The following is a 27,884-nucleotide window of genomic DNA, read 5'->3' on the forward strand; positions in this document are numbered from 1 at the left end:
AAGCTCTGAGGCTTCTGAAGGCTCATCTGAGGCGGGGGCAGGGACTAGAGGACAAGATCAGGCTTTATGTTCCCACACCCTCTGCAAGAGCTATAAGGTGGGAATACAGAACGCTCTGGGCCTAAGATGAACAGTAGGTCTTCCTCTGCCTGGTCCAGAATAATTTCCCCCAGGAAGGGGCTGGTCCCTGGGGCACTTCTGCAGAACCCAAGGGTGCTAAGGGACCAGATCGGTGCAACAGAGGCCTAAAACCCCACCAGAGATGTCCCTGTCCATTCCATTCCTGTCATTTTCTATGTAGACTTGGGACAGTCTTCCCTTTGTGTTTCTGGACTGGGGAGGGCTGTCACTCAACTCTGAAGGCAGAAAAGTAGGGGAACTAGAGGGACACTATAGAGAAAGCTCACATGGAGAAGAGCTGGAGGGAAGAACCCAGCTGCAGGACTATTTTTCTACTAACGGCATGGCTGCTGTGCACGGGTTAAGAGAGACATGTGAAAAACAGCCAAGCGGCTGAGGCATGCCATGACCATGACTTGCTGTCCTGGGTACAGCCCATCTTTGGCAGAGCACCTCCACTGCCTGTTCAGGTCCACAGCCCCAAACATGTTTCTGGAAAGGGAAACAGAACAAAGAATAAGGGAGAAAAATGCAGAGGGAGGGGAGAGGCTACCCTGAACTTACTCACTAAAGCTCTTGTAAGGACTGAGGTCTAACCAGCATGGCCTGTGCTGGTTGATGCCCCTCCAGCTGCTTCCTCTGCCCTCGACAGCTCGGGAACTGCCTGTCTTTCCCAGCTACAAGCACTTCCACCATCCAGAGCACCCACAGTGGATACCCACAAAAGCCTGAGCACAGCTGTGCTGCACACATCAAAAGAAACTGGAAAATAGTCTATGTCATGCCTCACAAACCCACAAGAACAGACAGAGGGGACAGCGGTGACCATTTGTCCTCAGACCTCAACATGTCTTTCCATCCGGGCTGTGGCCACCAACTTCACACTGTCAGTCAGAGTTCCACGCAGCACTGGGACTGACATCGGTGGGGCAGACCTCGGCCCAGCAGGTGTAGCAGACTGGTGCACTGGTGAGCCAGGGCGCAGGCTGAGCACACCATCAGGAATGTGCTCCTGAAGACTTCACCACGGCCATCATCGCACAGGGAGGGGTACCACCGCCAGTCTTGGGGTGGGAATGGAAAGGACATGCCTGTGTCTTCAGGAGGTCAGAGAGGCCACAGCTAGGCCATTCAAAGAGAAGCCTCCCACAACATAAAGGAATAAAGGCCTTGCTTGCATTGGGCTTCCCGTTTTTAATTTATTTAAGACCTCCTTACAATTTCCAAAGAGATAATACAAAAGCAACAGACTTGGTTTCAAACACAAACAGTGGCTAGAGTTGAAAGCGTTGCTGATGGCACCGTCACAGGATGTCAGTGCACTCCGGGCACTTCAGTATTCCTGAGGAATAAACATGGTTTCTCCTTCCTCCCGCTGGGATGTTCTCAGCATAAGTCACTGCTCCTATGAAGCAAGGACATTGGTTAGAACAGACAGTGATGCTCTGACACCACCTCCTGCAGCCTCAGGCAACCCCAGGTCCAATGGCTCTATCGCTGCAAACTTTGTTTCCATCTGCATCACAAGCAGAGGCTCCAGCCTGAGAGGGAGAAGACAGGAGGGGCAGCCATGGACAGTCAGAGCTGACCCAGGAGGTCGCAGCTGAGTGCCAAGCATAGCGGAGGCAGCCCCTCACTCTGTAAGACTCTCCCCTCTGCTGAGTGGGGATACAGCACCTCTCCCACAATCCACTGGGAAGGGAGGAAGAAAGAATCTGAAGAAAGTCCCCAGGGAGGTATACAGGACCTGGCCAGTGCTTGCCCAGCAGTTATCACAATACAGCCATCCCACATATGCCTCCAATGGGATTTGGTTCCTGGACAGAGAGAAGGATGACAACATCCAGGCACAGACTCAAATCCAAATGAAGTTACAAGGCCATTTTAGAGCAGCGTGTGCAAGGCTGTAGGAACTGTAACATTTTCCACAGTACCTCCCAGCCATTAACCACCCCCATGCAAACCACCACTGATCCATCATCCAGCACAGCTTAGCTTGGAACAATGGAAAGACCCAAGGCTCTGCTTGCTCCTTGCTGCCCACCCTCAGCCAAGCTCTGCTGCCAGGAGGGTGCAGTGGAGCAGCCTGCCCTGCCGCCAGGCTGGTGCAGCAGTCGGCCTCTGGTGCAAAACCCACACAGTGGCTCACAAGCATCTATATCTCCAGTCCCAGTGCATCTCATACACATTTTCTGGCCTCTGTGGGCACCAACATGTACATGATACACAGATATACATGCAAAACTCATAAAATACAAACATAAACAATAAAACTGTAAAATTTCAGAGAATTCCGTGAAGGGCAAGACATCAATTCTGTACTTACTTTGACGTATTTTCCATGTAGAAGATACTGAGCCTGAAAGTCATGCTGACAGTTGGAGTAGGCCATCCCCAATCCCACACCAGAACCGAAGGCTACTGGCCACATTCTTCCTATTGAGCAGAAGAAGAGAAATCCCAACAGGGGAGGACTATTAGGAGCAGATAAAGCCTCTGCCCCCTGATGTGCGCTCACAGTTCCTCAGCAGACATTACATTGCAAACACGTGATGGACCAGCATACAACACTGTAACCTGCACATTTATTAGGTGCCTGAGCTGCTGCATTTGATGCAAATAGCCCAGTGTGTCATTTGTGCACCTCAACTATGTAGTCTTAGCCCTGTCAGAGGAACATCTACTGGTCAGGTGCTTGAATTGTTTATTATTAATGTCACCATCACTCACCAGCTCTGGTTATGCCCAGTACACCACGAAGCTCCCTCACACACATCTACAACCCTCTAGTTCCATTCATGTCAGCTCTTCGTGGAATGAGGTCAAGGTGACCTGTTTAGCTTTTAGTCAGTACTCAAACTTCAAGTTTTCCCAAGAAGGGGATCCTGTTTGCCCATTGCTCAGCTCTCGAGAAGCAGTAGGGGCACTTCTGGATCACTTGCCTTTACTACCAGCAAGCTCTGTCTCCAGGTCACTTTAGAAATATGTGGCTATGCAGCCTGGACAGCATGAAATGGAGGCTTTAGAAAGGATGTCATGCTCAAGACACCAGACAAGCCTGACTCACTGCCTCCAGGGAACACTGGGGATGTCCAACCCATGCAGACTTCATCCACATCCTCCATCTAGCTCACTCTAAGGTGGACAGGTTGGTGGGGTTTACATAGACACTGTAGTGAGGAGCCAGTCAAAATCACTTACTCTTAAAGAAGGTGAGGGAGAAAACAACTCCTAATCCAACACCAGCACCTGCAAAAATGGAAAACAGTGTTAGAGTGCAGAGCTCCAGTGAGCCCCAAACAAGGCTGAACACTAAGAGCAGGCGGGTAACTTGGAAGTTTGTGGTCCGGGTTGCTGCCCTTTCTTACTGTCAGGGATACTGGAGGTGCTTTCTGTCTCGCTGGTCACAGAGGAAATGAGAAACTTGATTCCCTATCAGTAGTCTTGAAGTGCAGATGGAGAACCTAAGATATTGCTCTAGACTTTCTGCACCTCCGACCAGCAGCCTCCTTCACAGAGGACTCAAGAGTAGCCCACCTTGTCTCGTTGTTCTCGGGGTGACGTGTACCACTTTTTGGGTGGAAGAAATGATCTAGAGAACAACTGCAAAAGGCAAAGGCTGCAAAGGCTGCACTCACACAAGTCGGTGTCGAGGGAGGGAGAAGCATTCCCCTCGCCCAGCTGAGGATCCTAGCCAGAGCCCTCACACGACAGGCAAAGGCTCTCTCATGGAGTGCTACATCCCCAGCCATGTCCATGCCTCACTCTGAACCTCAGCTTGGAAAAAGTTCCGGCTTTTAGGATAAATTGAGTCCGAATTTATAAAACCCCAGTTTGAATGCCAACATTAGAATTCTACTTAGCCACACATAACTTACACTGTTACTCGGTTGTTTTCTTTTAAAAGAGAAAAGGACACACATCTTAATACCAGTGTTGGTGTGATCAATGCTGGCGCTAGCTGTGTTCCCACGAGTGCGTGAAAAATGTCTACAGCCCCACTTTACAAGGAATGGCCCCAGGTTATCTCCTGACATGATCCTCACTTGTACATAAACTTCCATGAATTTACTTCTCTGCTAGAGCCCAGCTCTGGTTGTTTTCCTTTTCAGACCTGCAGACCAGCATGTTCAGTTCATGTGATGCTCTGTTTTGATTTTGAGACATAGTCTGACTGTAGCCCAGGATGTCCTCCAATTCTCAATCCTCCTACCTAGCCCTACTGGGATTACAGGTTGTACTACTGTACAGACCCAGATTATTCTGATGTTCTGTATGGCTGCTCCATGACCCAGCAGAGCCTTGGTCCAACCTTTTTATGAGTAAGCCACATAAAGTACTGGTTGTCACCTGCTACAAACTTGTGCTGCGGAAATCTAAGTTTTCGTCGCTGTTCTACTTTGTGAAGCAGCACCTTGTAGAACAGCCCTGGCTGGCATGGGACTTTGGAGTCCCGCATGGCCTCAGCCTCTCACGTGCTAGGACTATAGGTGTGTCCGTACACCCAGCTTTGTGCTGCTGGGATTCTAAGTTTCTTCTTACTGAGCTAGGGATATGGCTTGGTGGTAGAGTACCTACCTTACATAAGACCCTATGCTCAGCATCCAGAATATCACATACATACATAGAGACATCACAGGGGAGGGGGAAGGAGTGAATTCTCTAGGTAGTGCAATACAACACCTCAGAGTATTTATTCCTCAAGTAAACTAACTTTTCTGTTCTGAAGACAGAACCCTCAGTATGAGCAAGCAAGGTGTGTAGTTTTGACCCTGTAACTCTCTTGTCACTCATGCAGCCTAGATGGTGTTAGTTAATAAAGTATATATAGTACCACACAGAATGGTTTCTGTTTACTTATTCTTTTGGTGTGTATGTATATGTGGCCAGAGAACCTCTTCAGGTGTTGTTCTTCAAGAATCACCAACTTTTTTGTTTTTTAAGAGACAGCCTCTTACAGGCCCAGCTCAGCCACCAGAGAGCTCAAGGGATTCACCCAACATCACCTCTCCCTGCTGGGATACAAGCACACCTCCAAAGCTGGGCTTTTATTTATTTTTAATGTAGGTCCTTAAAATTGAGGTCCAGTTCTCATGGCAGAAGGAAAAGCCCAGAGAATTCCCAATGAAGGACCTAGCAGATGCTTTAAAGACTCAACAAGCTCTGTACAGAGTTAAACAGGACCCCACACCAAGAGGGTTTTGTTACCAGAGAGGAATGTTCACGGTCATTCTCTGCCACCAACAAACCTGGGAAGAAAAGTGGAAAGCAAAACAAAACAAAGCTCCCTGGCTGGTTCAGAGGAGGACACCTCAAGCACACTGTCCAGGCGCCCCGTACTGTCGCTGTCATCAGAGGAGAGGAAAGTTCTGTGTGCTTTACTGCAGCTCGCTAGTGACGTGGAACTGCAAGAAAGTGTTATGAATGATTCTGACCTGAGGAATAAATGCAGGCCTAGGACATTGCATGTGTGTATGTGGGAGTGGGGAGTGGAGTCAAATGTTAGCAAAAAAGAAATTCAACGTAAAAAAGAAAAATTAAAAATAGAAAAGATTACAGAATATGAATATAAAAGAAACCCATAAAATGTGTTTATATTTCAAGCTAAATGCAACTACAAAAGAATAAAAAGTTTGCCAGGAATGATGGTCATACCTGCAATCCCAACAGAGGCAGGAGGACTAGTCTGGTCTATTCTAGTTCCACCAGGGCTGCATGGCGAGTTTGTATACTGTACCCGTATTACCCCCAGCCACACTGACCTTATAGTATACTCAATAAGCCTGTTTTCTTCCAAAAAACCAAACAACTAAAAACTACCAAGATAAGACAAGCTAAGGTTAATTTAATGTTGATGAAAAAACATTTAAAGTGTAGTCTAGTCAGTCGGTAAGGCTGCACATTTTAACTCCAGCACTTGGAAGGCAGAGGCAGGCAGATCTCTGAGTTTGGGGCCAGCCTGTTCTACAAAAAGTTCTAGAACAGAAGAGTTCCAGGGTTACCCAGAGAAACCCTGTCTTGAAAAATTAACCCAACAACAAATCCCAAATGTAGTCTGACTATGCCATGCCCATGATGTCTGTCTGTAGTGACAGTCCAGGTGACACACTTCCCCAGAGCAAGCTCACATGCTAGACTTACTTCCGTGTTTTTACAATGTTGTTACACTCCGATAGCTCTGGACACAGACTCTTGCCACTGTGTCAGAGCCACCAGAACATTCATTATGTAAGTGATGGGCTGCAAACTGCAGACCTGGAGCAAGTCGCCATAACTTGCCTACCCTGTTCAGGTCTACGTACAAAGCGTGATCAAACAGCGAGCTCACCTAAGGATGCATTTCTATGAACAAAGCTGCACAGCTGACATACACTGGATACATGGCCAGCCTATGCCATGGAAATTGTAACTAAATCAAACATGGCCCTGTCCAACAGAGCCTGTGCTATGGTACCAAATTTAAAATTCAATATCTAAAATTCAGCACTGCCACCCCAATTTTCACTTTAAAAAATCTTGGGAAAATAGTTTGCCAAAGTTGGTCTGGTAAGTAATCAATTGAGGTTAGCAAAATGAAAGGGAAAGTGAATTAACACTGAATGTTATTCATGAATACCCAGAACCTCCTTTCTAAGAAAAGTCTTCATTTTATTTTATGGTATGAGTATTTTGCCTGAAGTTATGTTTATACACCATGTGCATTCCTACTAACCATGAAGGCCAGAAGAGGCTGTTGGATCCTCTGGAACTAAAGTTACAGATAGTTTTAAGAGGCCATGTGTGTGCTGGGACTCGAACCTGAATAACCAACCCTACCAGGAAGAATAGCCAGTGCTCTTAACCACTGAGACATTTCTCAGCCCAAGAAAATTCTTTTTACATCAAACATTTTCAGGCAAGCTAGTACAACCCTATAATCCCAACACGTGGGAAGAGGAGGCAAGAGGATCAGGAGTTCAAGGCCATCCTTACTTATATTGTCAGCTCAAGACAAGCCTGAACCACATGAGACCCTGCCTCAAAAACTAAAACTTCTACGGTAGTACGCCCTTGTTTTCTAGATGTAGAAAATAACTTGCCAAAACAATGTACCACTTCTGAAGTAATCAAGTGGGCCTAATTCTGCCAGTCTCATTATGCCACTGTCCCTAGGACATCCAGAAACAGGATTCTCCTCTACTTTCAGCCCACCAACACTACCTTCCACGGGAAATTGGAGCATCCCAGTGTCTAGGAAGAAGATGCAGTTAGAACATGAGCCATGCTCTCCGTGCACCAGCACAGAGCACGAGGCAGCCAGGCTAGTAACAAGGAGGGCTTGCTCAGAGTCCTTCCCAGACTAACCTCACCACATCACACACACTCGTCTACCTGGCAGGACTGTAGAACTTCAGAGGATAGACACCACTACCATCACTACACCAAGCCCTGGAATCTGCCATTGCGTGCTTGGCTTACAAAATGGCAGGAGGTTTGGTTTCAAGGCAACTTGCCTCAGCCCTTGCAGCTGCAGAGTGAGTAAGCAGCAGCAGACTGGTCCTCGAGCATGAGGTAAAGGGTTTGGACTGGCTTACAGAGGCAGGTCAGTGAAAGCAGGTTGACTACAACCGGGGCTTTCGTGTCTCCAGCTGAAGGCAAGGTTTTGCCAATGGAGTCAAAAGCCCAGAGGAAACTATTGTGGTGTGCTTCTTGTCCCTTTGACTGCAGGCCTGCTCTTACATTTTTCCCAAAGAAAGCAAGCTCTCTGACGCTAGCCACTTCCTAGCAGCACACTACGAGTAAGGCTCGGGCGCTGCTATCAGCACCACTCAATCAAAAGATGAGCCACGCCCACACCAACCAAGAACAGCCATCAAGAGTTCAGTTTACACACCGAGCTAGCCAGCTCCTGCCAACTGTACTTATCTGAAAGTATAACTGAGCTCAAAGCCCCAGCCAAACCCAGTTCTCAGGGACCCTTTTCTGTGGTCTTAATTAGACCGGGCTGCTACATTTTTAATTCCTAACCAAGACTCCACCCTCCATCTCTGTATAGTTGAGACACAAACAAGACTATTCTGTACAAGAAAGGAGTTCCTATCTGCTTCACCTGTAAGAGCACACTTGCAGTCAGAGGTGCCAAGGGTGGAATGCGGAGCTCTACTGAGTCAAGCCCTCGCTTGCTCCTTTTAGGCTCTCTTAGAAAAGGCAGCATGCTGCTTCAAAGACAGTCCCACCTGGCCTGGGGACCGCTCTGCAGCTGCTTCCACTCAAGACTGGCACCTCTAGGCCAGGTTTAACTTTAGAACAATAAGACAGGAAAGGTTTGCCTTACAATAAAAACAAAGCAGTACACAGAGAGAAGCGCCTTCTCTGCCTTTGGCCACTTCTTGTTGTTGCATGACAAGCTCTGCTGGAAGAAAAGCCAAAGGGAAAAGTACAAAGCATTTTTCACCTCCCCTGAAAGCAAATATTTAACTACGAATGCAGTTTATATAACTTCGCCTCCCTGCTTGATGCTCTCAAAAGCCCATGCTGTCTGAAATGACAAAGAACCGTCAGGTACAGAGTGCAGCTTATCAGCACACATCTCCACATGCACAGCAAAGACCCGTCATCAGGGAGAGGGGACAAGGGGAAAGCAACACAAGAGCCTTATGGAACTGACGTTGGGCCCAGAGCCCATGGTTTCTGCAGCCATTTCTTTTAGAGAGGAAAAAGAATTGGCACAAATCCTTTCAAAGACATTATTTCACATTATTCTAACCATGCAAGCTGGTGCACATTTGGTGCCCCGGAGGGTGTAATTGGCAAAGAAACATTTTTTAGGAGTAGAGCAGTTCCTTAGCTGGTCATTTGGTGCAGTTATTTATTTATTTATCTATTTCTTTTATATGAGTACACTGTAGCTGTCTTCAGACATACCAGAAGAGGGCGTCAGATCCCATTACAGATGGTTGTGAGCCACCATGTGGTTGCTGGGATTTGAACTCAGGACCTTTGGGAAAGTAGTCAGTGCTCTTAACCACTGAGCCACCTCACCAGCCCTGTAGTCCGATAATGCAATTTCTAACAACTATATATATAGTACGGATTTATCTTGTGCCTAAGCATGCTGAAGCAAACTTTAGAGGTACTGAGTGCAGGCTGTAAGCCAACACAGGGTGACACATTCAGGCCCACAATCTGCTGCCAGGTCACAGATAAGGCAGGGAGTCCACATCACTGCAGATGGAAGAAAACCCAACCTGCAGGAACACCCAAGCAGGCTCCAAAAGCTGACTGTTCAACTGCTGTTACCATCAGCCTCTGTGAAGAACAAGCTAGAGCAAAGCATGACTGTGGAGACTGTTCTGTGGAGGCTGAAACTGCATGCATCATGCTTCCAATGAGGGAGGAGCAGTCCCAGAAAAAGAACAAAAAGTCATACAGAAATTCCCTGTTGGACCTTTAAAAAAAAAAAAAAAATCACTGGTTGGTGGTAGCCTGGCAATATGGCTGAGCAGTTGAGCACTGGCTGCTCTTGCAGAGGACCCATATTTGATTCCCAGCACCCACATGGTGGCTCACCATCATTCGTAACTCTAGTTCTAGGGGGTCCAATGCCCTCTTCTGACTTCTTCTTCAGGCACCAAGCATGCATGTGGTGTACAAACATACATTCATATAAAACAGAGTGAACAGATATGATAAACAATTTATTAATGTTTATTAAAAACCACTGAGGGCTAACGGCTGCAGGTCTGCGGTCCCAGCTACTTCTGAGGCTAAGGGAACAAGGGGACCCAGGTGTTTAAGGCCAGGCCATACAACAGAGCAAAATCATCTTGAGGGGGAGGTCACATGCTATTGGGGGGTGAACCTATCACAGAGTCTTTTTATTTATCAAAAACAAAAAAACTATTCATTTGGTTGGTTAGTTTTTGTTGGGGGTAGGGTATCAAGACAGGGTTTCTCTGTGTAGCTCTGGCTATCCTGGTACTCACTCTAGAGCAGGCTGGTCTCAAACTCAAGAGATCAGCATGCCTCTGCCTCCTGTGTACTGGATTACAGTGCCACCACTGTCCAGTCTCTCAAAAAACTTCTTAAATGACTATTTACTAAGATCTCACACCCTAATGTACATTTAACATTTTAAAGAAGGATTCACTATTCATAAGACTGAAACTAGCATAGCTATCAGGACTAAAACTTAATCTGTATCTAAAAAATAAAACTAGAAAGCAAGTCCACTTGATTTTGTATAGCTTATATGGTATTATGAGGAAAACTCATGTACCATTCAACTGCTTAATATAAATGTGAAAAGGTACAGAAATCCCCCAGTCCTTAAGTTCTTATCTGCTGTGTGCCTAACAGTGTCTGACAAAAAAGACAAGAATTAACCACTGGAGGACTACTCCCCTGACAGCGGCATGAAGGCCTCAAGGCAATCCCCAACTTTAGGTCAATCACTTTAGCAGGCCCAGCCCCAACCTGCTCAGCCAAAGGGAGAACAATCTGCCTCTGAGGGTTGCTATACTGCAGCTGTGCAGTCTTTAGGACTGCCTGGTGAAGAGCTCAGTAAGAAGTATTCAGCTCTGTCATTGTCAAAGATGTCAAAAGCATAATAGTTAATCCTCTTACAGTACAGCTCACCAACTCACACATTCACAGTCATCAGGTGAACTCAAAATCTAGTCTTTCCTGCTCAGAGCAACTGTCTATGTGTCACTGGCATTTGGGTTTTTTTGTTTGTTTGTTTGTTTTGTTTTGTTTTGTTTTTTAGAGACAGGGTTTCTCTGTGTAGCCCTGGCTGTCCTGGAACTCACTCTGTAGACCAGGCTGGCCTCAAACTCAGAAATCCGCCTGCCTCTGCCTCCCAAGTGCTGGGACTAAAGGTGTGCACTACCGCTGCCAGGTGGTATTAGCATTTGCATGAACACATCTGGAGAGTATGATAGAGTGTGTGTGTGTGTGTGTGTGTGTGTGTGTGTGTGTGTGTGTGTGTGTGTATGTGTGTGTGTACACAACCTTGTTATGTCACACAGGCTGGCCTAGAACCCTCAAATTCTGGGATTATAAAATGTATACCACCACACCCAATTCTTCTTGTCTTTATCAGAGAGTCCCTTCAGCTTCATTGCAACTAGATCACTTTGCTTTAATATAGAATGAAGATTTCCCTAGAATGGTCTGGTTTAATAAAACTGTATTTACACACTATGATGTCAATCATGTTTCTTTTATGTGCTTTTATAAAAAAGAACACTTGGGACTGACTTCCATGAAAAATATACTTCTAAGAAACATTCCTGATTTATGAAAGATGCACTAAGACCAACTTATGAGAGAAAAACAAATACAGTTAAAAGTCAGATCTATGTGGTGCTACTTAATCCTGAGGCAAAGACAGGCTGTACCAAGTATCCCAGGTAATGCCAAGTCCTATGGGATAGCCAAGAAAATATCCCAGTGCCAGACTAATGACCAGACAATGGCGGCTAAGGCTGTGGACAGCTTCTCAGGAGTCAGAGCCTGCAGGAAAAAGCCTGCTAAGGAGGCTCTATTCATGGGATGTTGATGGCATGTCTTCAGGGATTTTCTGGGTAAATGTCAATCATGAGGGTTCTGATCAGGGCAGGCATAGAAGGCTGCAGAGAAGAATGGAGGGCGGGTGTGGAAGTCATTATGGAAGCGCTCACTCAGAAGGGTTTTGAAAGCAGCACCTACAGAACTCACTTCAACTGAAAGCTACACAACCCTCAAGAAGACATAAATTGAGAAACATGGCTGTAGACATTTTACTGACATTCAGTTAATTCATTCCCGTTTGGAAACATTATGTGGGAAAATGAGAAGCTGCTCAAAGATTGGTTACAGAAGGGAGGCTGAGGTAAATAACAGAGTTATATAGAAACACATCAAATGCTCTCCCGCTCATGGCACGCCTTGGTTCTAACATCAGCAGTGGTGAGCACCTTGCAAGCTTTACTATGAACCCACCTCACAGGAAGACATGAACAACCAGAGCGGGTGAGTGACTCACTCAAGCACACACACCTGAAAAAGCACAGCTCAAACCCAGGCTGTAGACTGCACACACCCAGGAGGGCAGATAACGCTCTGCAGGGGAATGCCAAGTCAGCCTACAGAGACAGAGTTCTGGGGCAAGGAATAACATGACTGAAGCTAAACTCTGGGTCATCTGAGAGAGCTGTGTGGAACACCCTGGAGGGTAAGAGAAGCTTTCCAGACAAAAGTACACTATCTAACAACTGATGGAAGGGAGGGAGGGAGGGAGAGTTAGTTTTCTTTTCTTTCTTTTCTTTTTTCTTTTTCTTTTTTTTAATAAAACAGCTAAATTTTCATTCTGCAGAAAACACTACAGAAACTTCAGGCCCAAAATACATGCTGACTTCCTTACAAACTGTATAAAGGGTCTTTTTTTAATGTATAAAATTATTTATTTTTAAAATTAAGTCAAATAAATTCTTATTTAAGGGATTTGATTCCTTTGCTGTCCATCCAGGTCATCTGAAAATAGCCCTTTCTCAAAGGTCGTGTTTTCTTAAATGTGACCAAGTTTTCAAAGCATCTACACTGGGCTGGAGAGATGGTGCAGCAGTAACTGGCTGCTCCTCCAGGGACCTGGGTTCCATTCCCAGCACCCATACAGCAGCTCACAATCATCTGTAACTCCAGTCCCAGAGGGCTCTAACTAATGCCCTCTTCTGGCCTCTTCAGGCACTGCACACATATGGTACACAGACATATAACAGGCAGAACACCCCTACACACGCAAAATTAAAGTTAAAAATTTTAAAGTCTACACTGCTCAAGAACTGCACAGCAGCGGGCAGTGGTGGCACACGCCTTTAATCCCAGCACTTGGAAGGCAGAGGCAGGTGGATTTCTGAGTTCGAGGCCAGCCTGGTCTACAGAGTGAGTTCCAGGACAGCCAGGGCTACACAGAGAAACACTGTCTCGAAAAACCAAAAAGAGCTGCACAGCAGCAGAGTGAAAAGCCCTCACTAGGTAAGGCTTATGTTCCTGGGTTTCCTCACTTAATCTTTACAATAAACTTCTATATAAACCCCATCTCAGAGAAGAGAAACTCCATCACAACAAGGTTAAATTCTTTCCCTCAGTAACACATGGGTAAACTAGCAAGTCCTTAACCACTGTAACTAAGTTAGACTCAGTACAAGAGACTAACTCAGGCCAGAAATTCAGGCATTTCTTTAATTATACAAACAGAATACCTACTGTGTGCTGTTCAAAGCTGTGGGAAATGACATCGCCACATAAGTGCACTTGGGGTAGGTAATGACCAGAAAGCAGAACACAATAGCAGAAGGAAAGAAAGGAGGTGAGAGCTGGCATCAGGAGCTCCCTGCTACTATATGTTATTGAGCTGAGGGAAGAGATAAAGCAAACCAGCCTTCGTGCCACACTAACCCACAGCCAAGGCCTCTTGGCCGGTACCTGCTGAGCAATGGAGCAGTAATGAAGGGCTCATAATGGAGGAAGCAGCCCAGTTCATCAGATGTGCACTGCATGCAGTTGACTGGCAGAATGAGGGCAGAGTCAAAAGTGTCTGAGAGGAGGAGACAGCACTTAGGAGAGAGCATGAAGACAGCAGGAGACATGGTGCAGACTTCAGACTTCCTCCATAGCGTCACATTTGTTTGAGGTACATCTCGTGGAGCCCAGAGCCTGAGCAGCTGGGTAAAGTCCCTCCCCTGAGCCACGTACAGCCCAAAGGGGCAGTCTTCAGCCTGTCTTCTCTGCACTGCAGTTTGCACTTTGCCTGTCCTCTCCCATCCCAGCACTCCAGGCTAGGCAAACCTGGAGCCTGCTGCCACAGGCAGGCAATGCGAGGAAAGCAAAGGCAAGCTTTGGTCGCACTTAGGAACTTGTGAGGATACAGGATGGCTGTGCCTGGTGCCAGTGTTTAGCTAAGGGATCCAGAGGAAAGAAAGGATGCAGCAGAAAGCCTCCTGACAAAGATTAATGGAGATGGGAAAGAACTGTTTTCTTGTATATATATATATGTATATATATATATATATATATATATATATACACACATACATACACATATACATATATATGTATGTATATATGTATGTACATATGTATATGTGTATATATACATGTACACACATATACATATATACATATATGTGTGTATATATGTATATACATACATAAATGTGTGTATATATGTATATATATAATGTCTTGTGTGGGGATGTTTACACACATTCACATGTATGAGTATATGAGCTTCACAAGCTAGAAGAGGGCCACAGACCCCCTGAAGCTATCTATAGTTATAAGTGCCTGACCTGGGCTCTGTCTGGGAAGTGAACTTGAGTCCTCTGGGTTTGTTGGTTTGGTGTGGTTTTTTGAGGCAGGGTTTCTCTGTGTATCTCTGGCTGTCCTAGAACTTACTTTGTAGACCAGGTTGGCCTCGAACTCAGAGATCCACCTGCCTCTAACTCCTCCTGAGTGCTGGGATTAAAGGCATAGGCCACCCCTGCTCAGCTGAACTTGGGTCTTCTGTTAAGAGCAGTACATGCTTTTAACCACAGCCTTCTTCTCCAGCCCCAGGACAGACATTTATGGCCTGAATCAATGTTTCTGAACTTTTAAGAGACACACAGGTGTTTGGAAAGGTGCTGGATAGATCAGCCTGAATTTCAGGGCTTCTGGGAGCTGCAATCTTTTCTTGCTGTTCAAATCTGCCAGACTGTAAGGTGAAGTAACAGCAGCAGCAGCTTGTCCTCCGCAGAGCTCTGCTGCCCTTAACTGCAGCTCTACAAGCCTCAGAACAAGCCTCTCCAACAAAGACTCCAAGATCTTAGTTCTCATACACTAAGTGAATGGGAAAATACTCTTCCCTAGAAGTTACAAGTAGATCTAAAATTTGAAATTGTACTTAGAATACATTTTCTTTGTGAAAAGCTAAAATTTGTGGCATTTGTCCTGATATTTAGACTATCATTTGAGTGATGACAAGAAGCTGGCCATTTTTTAGGACAAACCTTCCCAAGGATGGTGAAGGATGGATCAGCCACCTGCTTCAGGTTCAAATCTATCAAGAAGGAAGTCTGAGTGGCATATTTGTGCAGGTTCTGACAAAGGAAGAGGAGGAGGGGGAGAGGAAGAGGAGACAGAAGCATTTGTTTGAACCCACAAGAGCTTGCCAAAGCACTGTGAAAAGAAATGTGTCCACCATTATGTCAGCACACTGCAAAACCAACAGACAAGCCTAGGCATTCTGAAGTAGTTAGGTTAGACAGCCAACACTAAAGCAAGCACTGGGGGCCAACTTCTCCCAAACTCCCAAACATAGTTATGAACCAGTTTCCCTATCCTACTATAATGGAAGGACTTCTCCAGCCCCAGGACAGACGACTTTACACAATTCACCATGCCGCCCTGCCTCTGACCTCCACACACAAGCCATGACATGTACACATGGATGAACAGACTCAACAGTGTAAACTTTAAAAGTTCCTATATCTGTACATGCCTGTGTAGCCAGCACTAAGATCAACAAATACTACCATCACTTGTCCATTCTTCCCTTGCTCCTTAGCCTCCTGAAATCATCACCTACTTCCTTTCATTGTATTAGAGTATATTTCCTAGGATTTTATATCTAACTGGAATTGTGACGTCATTGATGCCAGCAGTGATCTCCTTCCCATTACTGTGTTTCCTGGTGTAAAGCTAGTCCACAGCTGTTGGCGCACTACTCAACAGCAAGTAGACATTTGAGTTGCTCCTACTTTGGGTTTAGGAACATTCGTGTGTGCCTGTGGCCATGTTTTCATTTCTCTAAGCTATACTACTTTGGGAGAAACCTCAAAAGCTCAGGCAATCCTGCCTGCTCACATTTCTTCCCATGGTGTACAGCGTCATATCCCTTTCCATATCTCAGTGACACTATTATCTGACTTGTAAAGCTTGGCAATTTTTTTAAAAAATGTATTGATTTATTTATTATATGTAGGTACACTGTAGCTGTCTTCAGACACCCCAGAAGAGAGCATCAGATCTCATTACAGATGGTTGTGAGCCACCATGTGGTTGCTGGGATTTGAACTCAGGACCTTTGGAAGAGCAGTCAGTGCTCTTAACCCCTGAGCCACCTCTCCAGCCCCAAGCTTGGTAATTTTAATGGCTTTTCAGGGTACCTCATAATAATTTTTTTCCTTTGGTTTTTCGAGACAGGTTTTCTCTGTGTAGCCCTGGCTGTCCTAGAACTCACTCTGTAGACCAGGCTGGTCTCAAACTTAGAAATCCGCCTGCCTCTGCCTCCCAAGTGCTGGGATTAAAGGCGTGCGACACCACTGCCCGGCTGCACAGATTTTTTTCTTAACTTTAATTTTTTATTTATTTTATATGTATGAGTGTTTTGCCTACAAGTATGTTTACCATGTGCACCCCTGGTGTCCAATGAGGTCAGAGGAAGGCATTGGGTCCCCTGTAACTGCAGTTATGAAAGGCTGTGAACCCACAATGTGGGAGCTGGGAATCAAATCCAGATCTCCTGTAGGAGTAACCGGTGCCCTTAACCACTGAGCCATCTCTCCAGCCCCTGTAGAAATTTTAAAATCAGGAGGCGTAGCTCAGTAATAGAGCAGATGCAGTTTGATCACAGCACCAAAAACCAAACCAGCAAGTCAGTCTCTTAATTTCTATGCAAGCTTTAAACAGTATTTCTCTTGTTAGACAAACAAACAAACTAGCAACAACAACAAAACGGAGGCAGGAAAATGTCTTAAGCTAGAGACTAGAATGGACACACAGGCTAGTTACACTACAGGATCATTTCTCAAAGATGAAAGTATTATCAAATTCTCTAACAAATTTCTTATTAAGAAAAACAAATCAAACAAACAAACAAACCAGGTAAAATGTCTGCATTAACAGTATTGAGCATTCTGTTAATGTTAGCTGCGGCTTCTTCCCTCCCTTGGACGCAGACAGGCTCCAATGGAGCAATGCCCTAACATTTCACTAGAGGGTCAATAGCCACAGTAAAAATATTACCACACTGAACAATTTCTATAAGTAAATATTTAAATTTTTACTTGGACTCAATCCTGAAATGCACTTGCCAAAGAAAGCAATTTGGCATATTTACTAATAAACAGTTTCAGACCACATTTCAAGAAAGTATAAAACCATAGCAGAACAAAATTTAAATGTTTCCAAGTCCAATATATCACCTAATTACATTATTCTGTAATGCCTGCAGGACATTCTTCTCCAGCAAGATCACAATGTCCACTATTTACACTGCTGCTACAAACAGGAAAAAAATTTTGCTCACACTGTTTTGAAAAAACACAGCAAACAAAATATGACAACCAATTCAACTAATTAACATGGACTAACGTAAACCTCAACTATACAGAACCCAAAGTCTTTCAAATATGTAGTTTAGCCTGACTGATAGTGGTCCCTGAAGAGTCAGGCATCAGTTTGCAAATGTGGAGTACCAAAGACAGTCCCTGGTGAACCACCAAGGCTGTGGTAACCCAAACTCATCAGAGGAACTGGTACTTTAAGGAAAACACTGAGCAGCTTTCCTTTTCCATGACTTCATTCAAAGGTCTTTCAGTGAAATGTTTAGTAAACAGCTTTAAACAATTAATCTAACGAGACTTGATTACTGGCTCTGCTGGCTAAGTGGGAAGCAGGCTAAGTCACATAGTGTCCTGCTTTCCTAGCAACAAAGGACAAGGCCAAACCCTGTTTTCATGAACAAGATACTGGGCAACTTCCCCCCTCCTGACTGAGCTGCAGAGAACCAGAAACCCGCTCCAGCCATGCCACAAAGCCAGTCATCAACGGCCACATACAGGTTCAGTGTGCCACTGTCTCTCAGGCTCCCGATAAATTCTGCTATTCACCTCATCCTCTCACTTTAGTGGGATTTTAGCATGACACACTAACCCATGCCCCACTTTCCTTTTGGCCCCACCTCCTACCAATTTATTCCAATTTATTTTCATGTACTTGAGTGATTTTTTTCTGATATCTGAAATTCTACTATGTCCCTCTTAAGAGACAACAGTTAATGAATTTCTTCAACGCTAAGCCGAGCTGTTGCACAATCCAACACATGAGAAATGAAAACTTTTGTCTGAATAAATCTTGTAGGCTTAGATTTAAAAAACAAACAAACAAACAAACAAAAAACCACCTACATTTATTAAGAGTTCTTAAACACTTTGACTCCCCTTCTAGCCCACTGTCCAAAGGTAGGGGAGAAAAGATCGCAAAAAGGACAAAGGGATGTGAACCTGTTTAGAATTATTACTTTGGGGCGATTTCAATCTCCGCTTGTCAGGATACCAGCACTCCAGTTTAGCAGTCAGGATACCAAACACAAATCAGCAGCAGTTGGATGACCCAGCAGAAACAGCCAGGCCCCCACCAAATCGGCAGGAGTTGGATGACCCAGCAGAAACAGCCAGGCCCCCATGAAATCAGCAGGAGTCCCCTCTCTCCTTCTCCCTCTCCTGCCCCCTCTCATACACACACATATTTAAAAGTAGTGTGTAGTGTTTTGTTTGAGTCTTACAGTCAGGCAGTGGTAGCGCATGCCTTTAATCCCAGCACTTAGGAAGCAGAGGCAGGTGGATTTCTAAGTTCGAGGCCAGCCTGGTCTATAGAGTGAGTTCCAGGACAGCCAGGGCTATACAGAGAAACCCTGTATCGAAAACAACAACAACAAAAAAAAGGGCTGGCAAGATGGCTCAGTGGGTATGAGTACTGACTGCTCTTCCAAAGGTCCTGAGTTCAAATCCCAGCAACCTCATGGTGGCTCACAACTGCCCGTAATGAGATCTGATGTCTCTTCTGGCAAGTCTCAAGACAGCTACAGTGTACTGTGTATAATAATAAATAAATCTTTAAAAAAAAAAAAGTCTTACACTGTGGTTCAGGCTGGTCTTGAACTCCAAGCAATCCTCTAACTTGTGCTGAGTGTTGAGAAAACAAGCACAGGTCTCACCCTGTGCCACAAGGTGTACATTTAATATTTTCATTACGTACAATGTCTGGAATAGCATAGATTAGTAGCTGCTGGAGCTGGTCTGGGGGCTCCAAATGGGAACAGTTGCATCCTGAAATAAGACTGAGGCTGGCTGTACAATTTTGTGAATACTTTAAATAGAATTAATAGTGCTTGAGATACATCTCAACAAGTCAGTTTGTTTGGGGATTTTATTTGGTTTTGTTTTTTGGATGTACTGGGACTCACTCTGTAGACCAGGCAGGCCTCAAACTCAGAGATCCATCTGCCTCTTCCTCCCTAGTGCTGGGATTAAAAGCATGTGCCACCACTGCTCAGCAACAAAGCAGTTCTTTAAAGAGCAGCAGATAAACTGCTTTCTGGAAGTTAGTTTTAGGTGATAACAGAATCTATTTCTACATTTCAAGTTCATATGAAACCATCACAAGAGAGTCTCTACAGACATGAGAAAACGCATGCATGTGCAGATGGTCCAGAACTGCCCTGTTTTTGTAGCGGGCCCAAGTTTGACTCTTAGCATCTATGTTGTATGTTCACAAATGCCTATAACTCAATCTGCTGCCTCTGGACTCCCAGGGCACTTGCCCTCATGCATGTACCCATGTACAGACACAATGTTTTCACAACATGTGCCACTACACAGGGCTTAAAAATAATTTAATGAAATCTTTTAAGCTGGGCATGGTGGTACAGCCATTTAATTCCAGCACTCAGGAGGCAGAGACAGGTGGATCTCTATGAATTCAGGGCCAACCTGGTCTACAAAGCCAATTCCAGAACAGCCAGAGGAAATGCTGTCTCAAAAAAAAAAAAAGAGGAAAGAAATCTTAAAAAAAAAAAAGAAAAAACAAACAAAAACAAAACAAAACCAATAACAACAACAAAAAAGAAACTTAGTAGGGACAGAACAGCAGTGTGGGTAGGCTACACAGAAAGATCCTGGGGGTGGAGGGCTAGGAGGGAGAGGTCTTTACAAATGAGATCCAAACTTCTTAGGTGTACAGATACCCACCAATGCCCTCCTCCCTTCTACCCTTTTTGCCTCAATTCTGACCCCACCCCACATGAGCTCTTAAACATACTACCCATGGCCTGGCATTAAGAAATGGTAGCTGTGGGCTGGTGAGATGGCTCAGAGGGTAAGAGCACTGACTGCTCTTCCAAAAGTCCTGAGTTGGGATCCCAGCAACCACATGGTGGCTCACAACCACCCGCAATGAGATCTGACACCCTCTTCTGGTGCATCCGTCTAAAGACAGGTACAGTGAATTAAGCTGGAGAGAGCAGGGGCAGCAGAGGGCCTGAGTTCAATTCCCAGCAGCCACACACATGATGGATCACGGCCATCTCTACAGCTACAGTGTACTCATACACATAAAAATAAATAAAAATAAAAATCTTTAATAAAAAAAAAAAGAAAAGAAATGGTAGCTGCAATATGGGCTTAGGGAAGCGGACAAAAGGGTTGAACACACAGCAGCCAGGGCTCTCAGGCACATGGGCACCCATGTCCTCAGGGTAGAAATGTGAGCAGTGTCCTTCCAGCTTCCCATAGCAGAGGAAGGCTACCTGCTGAGTGCAGCTTCAGCTGCCACTGCTGCCACCCACTCCTGGGATAACCCACCCCATCTCACCAAGATAGAGTTTCTCTGTGTAGTTTTGGCTGTCCTGGAACTATACCAGGACTGTACACCAGGCTAGCCTCAAACTCCAAGACTGCCCAGCCTCAGCCTCCCAAGTGTTGAGATTAAAGATATGTTCCACCACCGCCTGGCTTAGATTTTCTCTCCTCTAAGATATGGGGCAGTTTCTGGGAACTGGAACACAGTCCTTCTCCAAATGCATACATCTCTAAAAGTCTACATATTCTCAAGCTAGAGCTTGAATGTTGCCCCTTTTTCCCAGACCCGCATTATATGTGCACCCCCCACCTGGGCTTATGACAATGACTAGTATTAAAATATTTGGGAAAGTATACTCTTTATTTTTTGAGACAGTCTCTTCTGCAGTCTGCCAGGTATGCAGCCTAGAAGGCATATCCATCCTTCCCTCTCTGCCTCCACATGCACTTGAACATGCACCAACACACACACACAAAGAAAATTTGTGATCTCCCATGCATGCAGCCCAGAGTGGTTAAGACTGGGCTGAGAGCACCAGCTCTGCAGAGACCAAGACAACCAGGCCACTCCAATCCTGGGCACTCTACCTTCCCTGCCCCTAACAGACCGAAGTGGTTGGCGATCGGCCTTTGATCCCAGCACCAGGGAAGCAGATCAGGCAATGTCTATGATGAGGCCAGCCTGGTCTACACAGTAAGTTCCAGGACAGCCAAGGCTACACAGACAAACCCTGTCTCAGAAAACTAAAATCTAAACAACCGTGTGTCTTTTCACACTCTGTCACACTCATGGGTGTGCACAGGATAAACTATGCAGCACGTAAAAAGAAAACGAGCTGCACAGCCCTTGAACTGAGTGGAGAAAACCAGAGTAACCCATAAATCTGATAAAACTTAAAAATAAATCCATAAAATTAGTAAAAACCATTAATGACGCATTCACATAAAACTAATGGAACATGCCATTCATAAAATGTAATATTCCTCACCCCTTTTTAATTTCCTGCAATAAGGCTCTGACACTACCCTTAAAGCAACATCACCTTCTGCTTGTCTAACCACCAGCGCGCTCTCTGCTCTCGCCCGACCACTCCAGACAGTAATCATACCACTTTTTCTTGTTTGTTTGTTTGTTTGAGATAAGGTTTTGCCATGTTGCCTTGGCCAGCTTGGAGATCACTCTGTAGTCCAGACTGGACTTGAACTTGTGGCAATCCTCCTGCCTTTGCCTTTCAGGCATTAATGCTACTTTAATGTTAAGATCTTGTGACCAAAACTCATGTCTAACAAGGAAATAAAAGTTCGTTTAAGGGCTGGAGAGATAGCTCAGAGGTTAAGAGCACTGACTGCTCTTCCAGAGTTCCTGAGTTCAATTCCCAGCAACCACATGGTGGCTCACAGCCATTTGTAATGGGATCTTTTTTTTATTTTTAAAGATTTATTTTGAATCTTTAAACTTTTTTTTTAAAGATTTGTTTATTTATTTTATGCATATGAATATACTGTTGCTGTCTTCGGATGCACAAGAAGAGGATGTCAGATCTCATTACCGGTGGTTGTGACCCACCATGTAGTTGTGGGATCCGAACTCAGGATCTTCGGAAGAGCATTTTCTTACCCGCTGAGCCATCTCACCAGCCCCCTATACTTAACTTTTTAATTCAAATGGTAATTGACTCAGTTAATAAACATACTCAGATATGGTCTCAGATATGGGCAGAGAATATAGGCTCCAAAATTCTCAGCAATACATGCCATATACTTGACAATTACCATGTCTCTCCCTCAAACCAGGGGTTGTAAGAGATCCAAAGTGAACAGGACAGTCTCTATTTCTGAAGAGACTCACATTCCAAAGAGGACAGACAATCAAGTTCAGAAGCAAACTGCAGATGTCAGACGGCAACCCCCACTACTGGGGAAATGACTTCAGCCTCAGCAAAGAGGGTACTGGCAAACACCCTAAGTAGCAACAGGACTGTCACACAGATATTGCTAAATTTATGGATGAAAATGACCAAGGAGAAAGGTAAAAATGTGGGGAGGGGCCTGCAGTCGGCCATGGAGAGCATGCTCTAGGGTCTGAGTTTGGTTCCCAGGAATACAAATGGGGGACAAAAGGAAAAAGTAAGGGCTGGAGAGGAGATGAGAAAGGACCTGGACAATCCAAAGTCAGGGAACTGGATCAGACAATCTTATAAATTATCTATTCTTCAACACTAACTGCAACAACATAAATAGGTATTTTAAACTGGAATTAACAGATGGCATAAAACTGTTTCTCAGCTTTGTGCAGTGGCAGAATCGTAGCCAATAAGGTTTATCTGAGGCGCGATTATTACTAATTGAAAACTTTTCCCAATACCCCGCCATGACGACTTGAAATATAGTCGGCATTGGCAATTTTTGACAGTCTCTACAGAGACTGAGTTAAAAACAAAGAAACAAAAAAACAAAAAACACTGTTTCTCTTGGGGACTGAAGAGATGGCTCAGTGGTTAGGAGCGCTTGCTGTTCTTACAGAGAACCTGGGTTTGGTTCCCAGCACTCAAGTAGGTGACTCACAACCACCTGAAACTCCAGCTCCAGGGGACCCAACACCATCTTCTGACTTCTGTGGACATCCACACTCAGTGCTCCATAGAGGCAGTCATACACACAAACACAAAATTTCAATCTTTTTTAAAAGATGTGGAGTGAAGTGGGCCTACAAAGTTGGCTCTGTATCACTTGGTTTGGGCTTGCCAGTGCAGTACCTAAAATGGTCAAAAGGGGGCATTAGACTCCTTGGAGCAGAAGTTAAAGGTGGTTGTGAGCTGTAATAGAGGTGCTGGGAACCAATGCAGGTCCTCTGAAAGAACAGAAAGTGCTCTTAACTGCTGAGCCCATCTCTGCCCTGAAGGGCACTTTTTATAAGTACCCAGTTGTTCAACACTTGTAGTACAAAGAGTTCCCTTGGGGCTGAGGGTTCAGCTCAGAGGTAGAATGCAAAGCCCTGGATTCCATCCCCAGCACTGAGAGGGCTCACAGTGGTGCTGCCTGGTCACAGTGGCCTCTCTGCACTCTGCAGAGCCAGAGCAAAACCGTCATCAAACAGAACTGAAACAGCAGTAGCCCTTTCCTCTTCCAGCACATCTCAGGAGAGCTATCACTCCGAGACCCCATCTGCATTCTCAAGTGCCAGGAAAGCAGACAGCAGGGAGGCTCCGAGAGCTCTGCACACTGCTCCCTATGGGAACAGGAAGTACAGGCTGCAGAAGAGCGGTTCTTCCTCTCTTGGGACCATCGAGCACAACCTGCTCAGCCTCCTCCTTTCCTTTATGCTCTGCTTTCTCTAACCCGCTGCCTGTGGGTCAAACCACTCAAAGCCTGAACTCTGCTACTCCCTCAAACCTGAAACCCTTTTCTCAACTGTTACTGGACCATGTTCAAACCCAAGCATTAGAAATGACCAAAACCGCTGGGTGGCGGTGGTTCACACCTTTAATCCCAGCACTTGGGAGGCAGAGGCAGGTGGATTTCTGAGTTCGAGGCCAGCCTGGTCCACAGAGTTCGTTCCAGGACAGCCAGGGCTACACAGAGAAACCTATCTTGAAAATACAAAAAAAAAAAAAAAAGGAAATGACCAAAACCAGCCAGGCAATAATGGTGCACACCTTTAATCTTAGCAGAAGTGAGTAGACCAGCCTGGTCTGCAAAGTAAGTTCTAGGATAGCCCAGGCTACACAGAGAAACCCTGTCTCAAAGAACTGACAAAATCCTAGCCTGTCCTCACAGTGGGCTGGAGTACTCTGGGCTGTGGACTCTGTCCTATCTTGGTGCTATCTCCCTCTGATGAGGCTCATCTGCACCCCTTCTGTTTTCCCTCCAGATTCTGACCACACTTTATCACTCACTGGACCAGGGAGATGGTTCAGTGGGTAACTATATTTGCGGCCAGATCTGGTGACCTGAGTAGATCCATCAGAAGGACCCACACTGTAAAGGAGATAACTCACTGCTACGAGCTGTCTCACTGACCTCCTCATGCACACCATGGGAACACACACACACATACACACACAGTAAATATTTAAATTAAAAAATTACCATGAAGGAAAATTCAAACCTTGGTGCTATCCTTCTAAGCAATGATGACAGAGGAGAGACAACCACCCTGACTGAGTACACAGACGAAGCACTACACAGAAAACCAGCTAGCTTAAGAAACGGCTCATGTGTCTTAAAAATACCTGCTCATGTAGTGAGTAAAAATACCTGGCAGTGGTGGTGCACGCCTTTAATCCCAGCACTTGGGAGGCAGAGGCAGGTCAATCTCTCAGTTCCAGGCTAGCCTGGTCTACAAAATGAGTTCTAGGACAGCCAGGGCTACATAGAGAAACTCTGCCTTAAACAAACAAATAAACTAAAATACTACCCAAACCCAAGCCATTGTAAAAGGTCTTTCCCTGAAAGGCTCTGCCCGCCTCTAGTCAATTCCGAGGCTCTCCAGCAGCTACTCCCGCACTCAGTGTCCTCTAACCTGCTCTCACACCCAGTCTAGCCTCACTTCATCATCCTGATTGTACCTGCTACCAACCTCTCCCCAGGCTAATGCTACCCCAGACGTCCACTGGCATCGCCATGGCATCCCACAGTCTCCTAAATATGTACTGGCAGGCACAGTATTAAGGATTTTACATATCTTCCTACTTTAGTTTCTGTGGAAGCAGCTGTTTGTTTTTGACACAGGGCCTATTTATCTACGGAAACCAGGCTGGCTTCAAAGTGGAAGAGATCCACCTGCCTCCGTTCTTGTGCTGGGATCAAGAGCATATCAGCATGCCTGGCTCCTCTAGTTTTCTTATCTTTCTAGGTTAATCTCCATTTCAAGTTGAGGAGGAGACCTTAACCAAAGCAGAAGAACTAGTGTGGATGGGAAGGAAAGTGGGGCCTAAATCACACCTCTGCGCACTCTGGAGAGCGCTCTGAACTCCATTACCACACTGTTTGGGGACCATGTTGGCAAATAAATGTTGAATCCTCTTTCAAATTGCAAACCATTAGAAACAATATTTTGGACTAGAGAGAGCGCTAAGTGCTTAAGGGCACTAGCTCTTGCAGAGGACCCAGGTTCAATTCTCAACTCCACAACTGTTATAACTCCAGCTCTAGACAATCCAACACCCTCTTCTGATCTCTTCCGGCAGTAGACATGTACATGATGTGCAGACACACATGCAGGCAAGTCACCCATACACATTAATGGCAATATTTTTGGCCACCTCCAGCCACAAGCCAGCCCATTTAACCATCCCAAACACTCTAAGTTAACAATAGTTACAATATAAATGGAGAAAAACAGGCTCAGGGATGGTAGCCAACTTGCCCCTCATGTTCTTGGCTGAATATGGGAGTCAAAAAGTAATGGATCAATTCATCATGTACTAATTCATCCTGAATGACGTCTACACTAACTCCTCTGGGGCTTAGGAAACAGTGAAAAAAAAAACAAACAGAAAACATATATACTTTCCCTGAGCTCATGATTTCATTCTTTCGTGATAAGTCATCCAAGGATATAATCCTAAATACTCTTAAATGTGACGGCATACACCTTTATTCCTAGCACTTATGAGGCAGGATCTGCCGATCTGTCAGTTAAAGGCTATACAGGAGTACCAGTAAGTACCAGTTTCAAAAACGGGGGGCGGAGGGGGGGTCCTAAGTTGCAACAATAAATGTTAGTATAGAAGAAAGAGTCTGGGGAACTGGGGAAATAGCTCAGTGGATAAAGCCCCTGGCCTTAAGTGCACGGAGACTTGAGCTCAAATTCTCAGCACCCACGCAAAAATGCTGGGGAGGGGGGGAAAGGCCGATAAAAGCTCAACTGGCAGCCAGTTTAGGCAAACCGATGAGCTCCAGTTCCTGTGCGAGCCCGGTGTAGCAGTGCACACCTTTAAATCCAGCAAGCCAGAGGCAGCAGCAGAGGGTGTCTTGCGTTCAGGCCTAACTTGGTCAACACCGTTTTCCTGGCCAGCCAGGTCTACATAGTGAGACGCCGTCTACATCAATAAATAGGGCAAAGAGCTACCGAGGAAGACGCTCATCATCGATCTCTGGCTTACACACCAATAGCTGCAATCAGCAAGAGGAAGATGGAGAGGATGGGGAATCAGCAGAGAGCCTGAGACCCGAAGTTAAGAAATCCTGGGGGACATTCTCAACTATGCCACACTATCATCAACGAGCTTTCAGGAAAGTTCCTTCGCCGACTTCCAACTCACAGCGTGATAAACAGAGCATTTCCGAGCTACGGTGCTGGGCAGCGCGCCTACCATCTGCATCACAATCACAATTGCATGGGACACCCGCCGATCCTCCTTCCTCGACACCGTGACCTCATAAAGTGTGTCGTCACAGAACGCGTGTCAAAAGGACAACCCTGACGAACAAGGGGGCCTGCGGTAGCCTCGGCCACGATCTTACTGCCTGGGGCCATGCTTCCAGAGTAGAACCACCGTCTCCAATGGCAGACCCGAGTCGGGTTCGGATAACCAGGCAGAGCGCGACAGCCGAGCCGTTCCCACAGCGGCCCGGCGGAGGCTGTTAACCGCCCCTGTGACCTTCCTCCTGGAGCCGCTCTCTCCCTGCTGGAGAGCTGCTCGCCCAAACCGGGGGACACGGGGCACGGAGTGGCAGTTTCCTGGCGCGTCCCGCACGCCTCTCCACTCCCAGATCGCCGCTGCTCCCCCGGGCCTGCCCCTCCACGCACCCCGGAAGCCCCCCAGAGCCCTTCGGCCCGGCGTCCCCGCCGCCCGGCTTGACAGTCACCTGTCAGCGCCCCGGCAGCTCAGCACGCACCGCCGGACGGCGGCAGGCCGCGGCTTGACCCCTGCGGCTTTCCGTCCGCGCGCGGGCCGCTCGGCTCCAGCCAGGGCCTAACCAAGAAAGAAGCGCTCACCTAGCTTCACTACCGTGTCGGCCATGCACCGGTCCCACTTTCTGCCTATCTCCGACTCCGACATGTTCCTCGCTGGCAACTCCAGCGTTCCTCACGGCCGGCCCCCGCTCTCCGACTGATGGCAAATCTCGCGAGAGCCGGCCGCCACCGTAAGCTTCCGGCGGGAGCCGGCGCGCTAA

The 27,884-nt window shown here is 46.0% G+C and overlaps 1 protein-coding gene and 1 non-coding gene across 2 annotated transcripts; one reads left to right on the forward strand and one right to left on the reverse strand.

Moving 5' to 3' along the window:
* Positions 1 to 1,297: 1,297 nt before the first annotated feature.
* On the reverse strand, positions 1,298 to 27,884 carry Micos10 (mitochondrial contact site and cristae organizing system subunit 10). Its single transcript, XM_031379240.1, has 4 exons — positions 27,706 to 27,884; positions 3,322 to 3,369; positions 2,447 to 2,556; positions 1,298 to 1,525 (listed from the first exon to the last, which is right to left on the reverse strand). Exons 1-4 carry the CDS (start codon positions 27,767 to 27,769, stop codon positions 1,517 to 1,519), a joined length of 231 nt encoding a protein of 76 aa, XP_031235100.1. The 5' UTR covers positions 27,770 to 27,884; the 3' UTR covers positions 1,298 to 1,516.
* On the forward strand, positions 23,047 to 23,187 carry LOC116097370. The gene has a single exon (XR_004121389.1). It is a non-coding gene; the product is annotated as a U4 spliceosomal RNA (small nuclear RNA).

Source organism: Mastomys coucha, unplaced genomic scaffold (assembly GCF_008632895.1).
Source record: "Mastomys coucha isolate ucsf_1 unplaced genomic scaffold, UCSF_Mcou_1 pScaffold18, whole genome shotgun sequence".
In the NCBI taxonomy this organism is placed as follows: domain Eukaryota; kingdom Metazoa; phylum Chordata; class Mammalia; order Rodentia; family Muridae; genus Mastomys; species Mastomys coucha.

What these genes read in the sequence shown, in the direction of transcription:
- Micos10 (XM_031379240.1), bottom strand. Translation starts at nt 27,769, where the DNA reads ATGTCGGAGTCGGAGATAGGCAGAAAGTGGGACCGGTGCATGGCCGAC. An exon ending in CGACACGGTAGTGAAGCTAG is followed by an intron (nt 3,370 to 27,705) that starts GTGAGCGCTTCT and finishes CCATTTTTGCAG; the next exon opens with GTGCTGGTGTTGGATTAGGA. An exon ending in CTCCCTCACCTTCTTTAAGA is followed by an intron (nt 2,557 to 3,321) that starts GTAAGTGATTTT and finishes TCTGCTCAATAG; the next exon opens with GAAGAATGTGGCCAGTAGCC.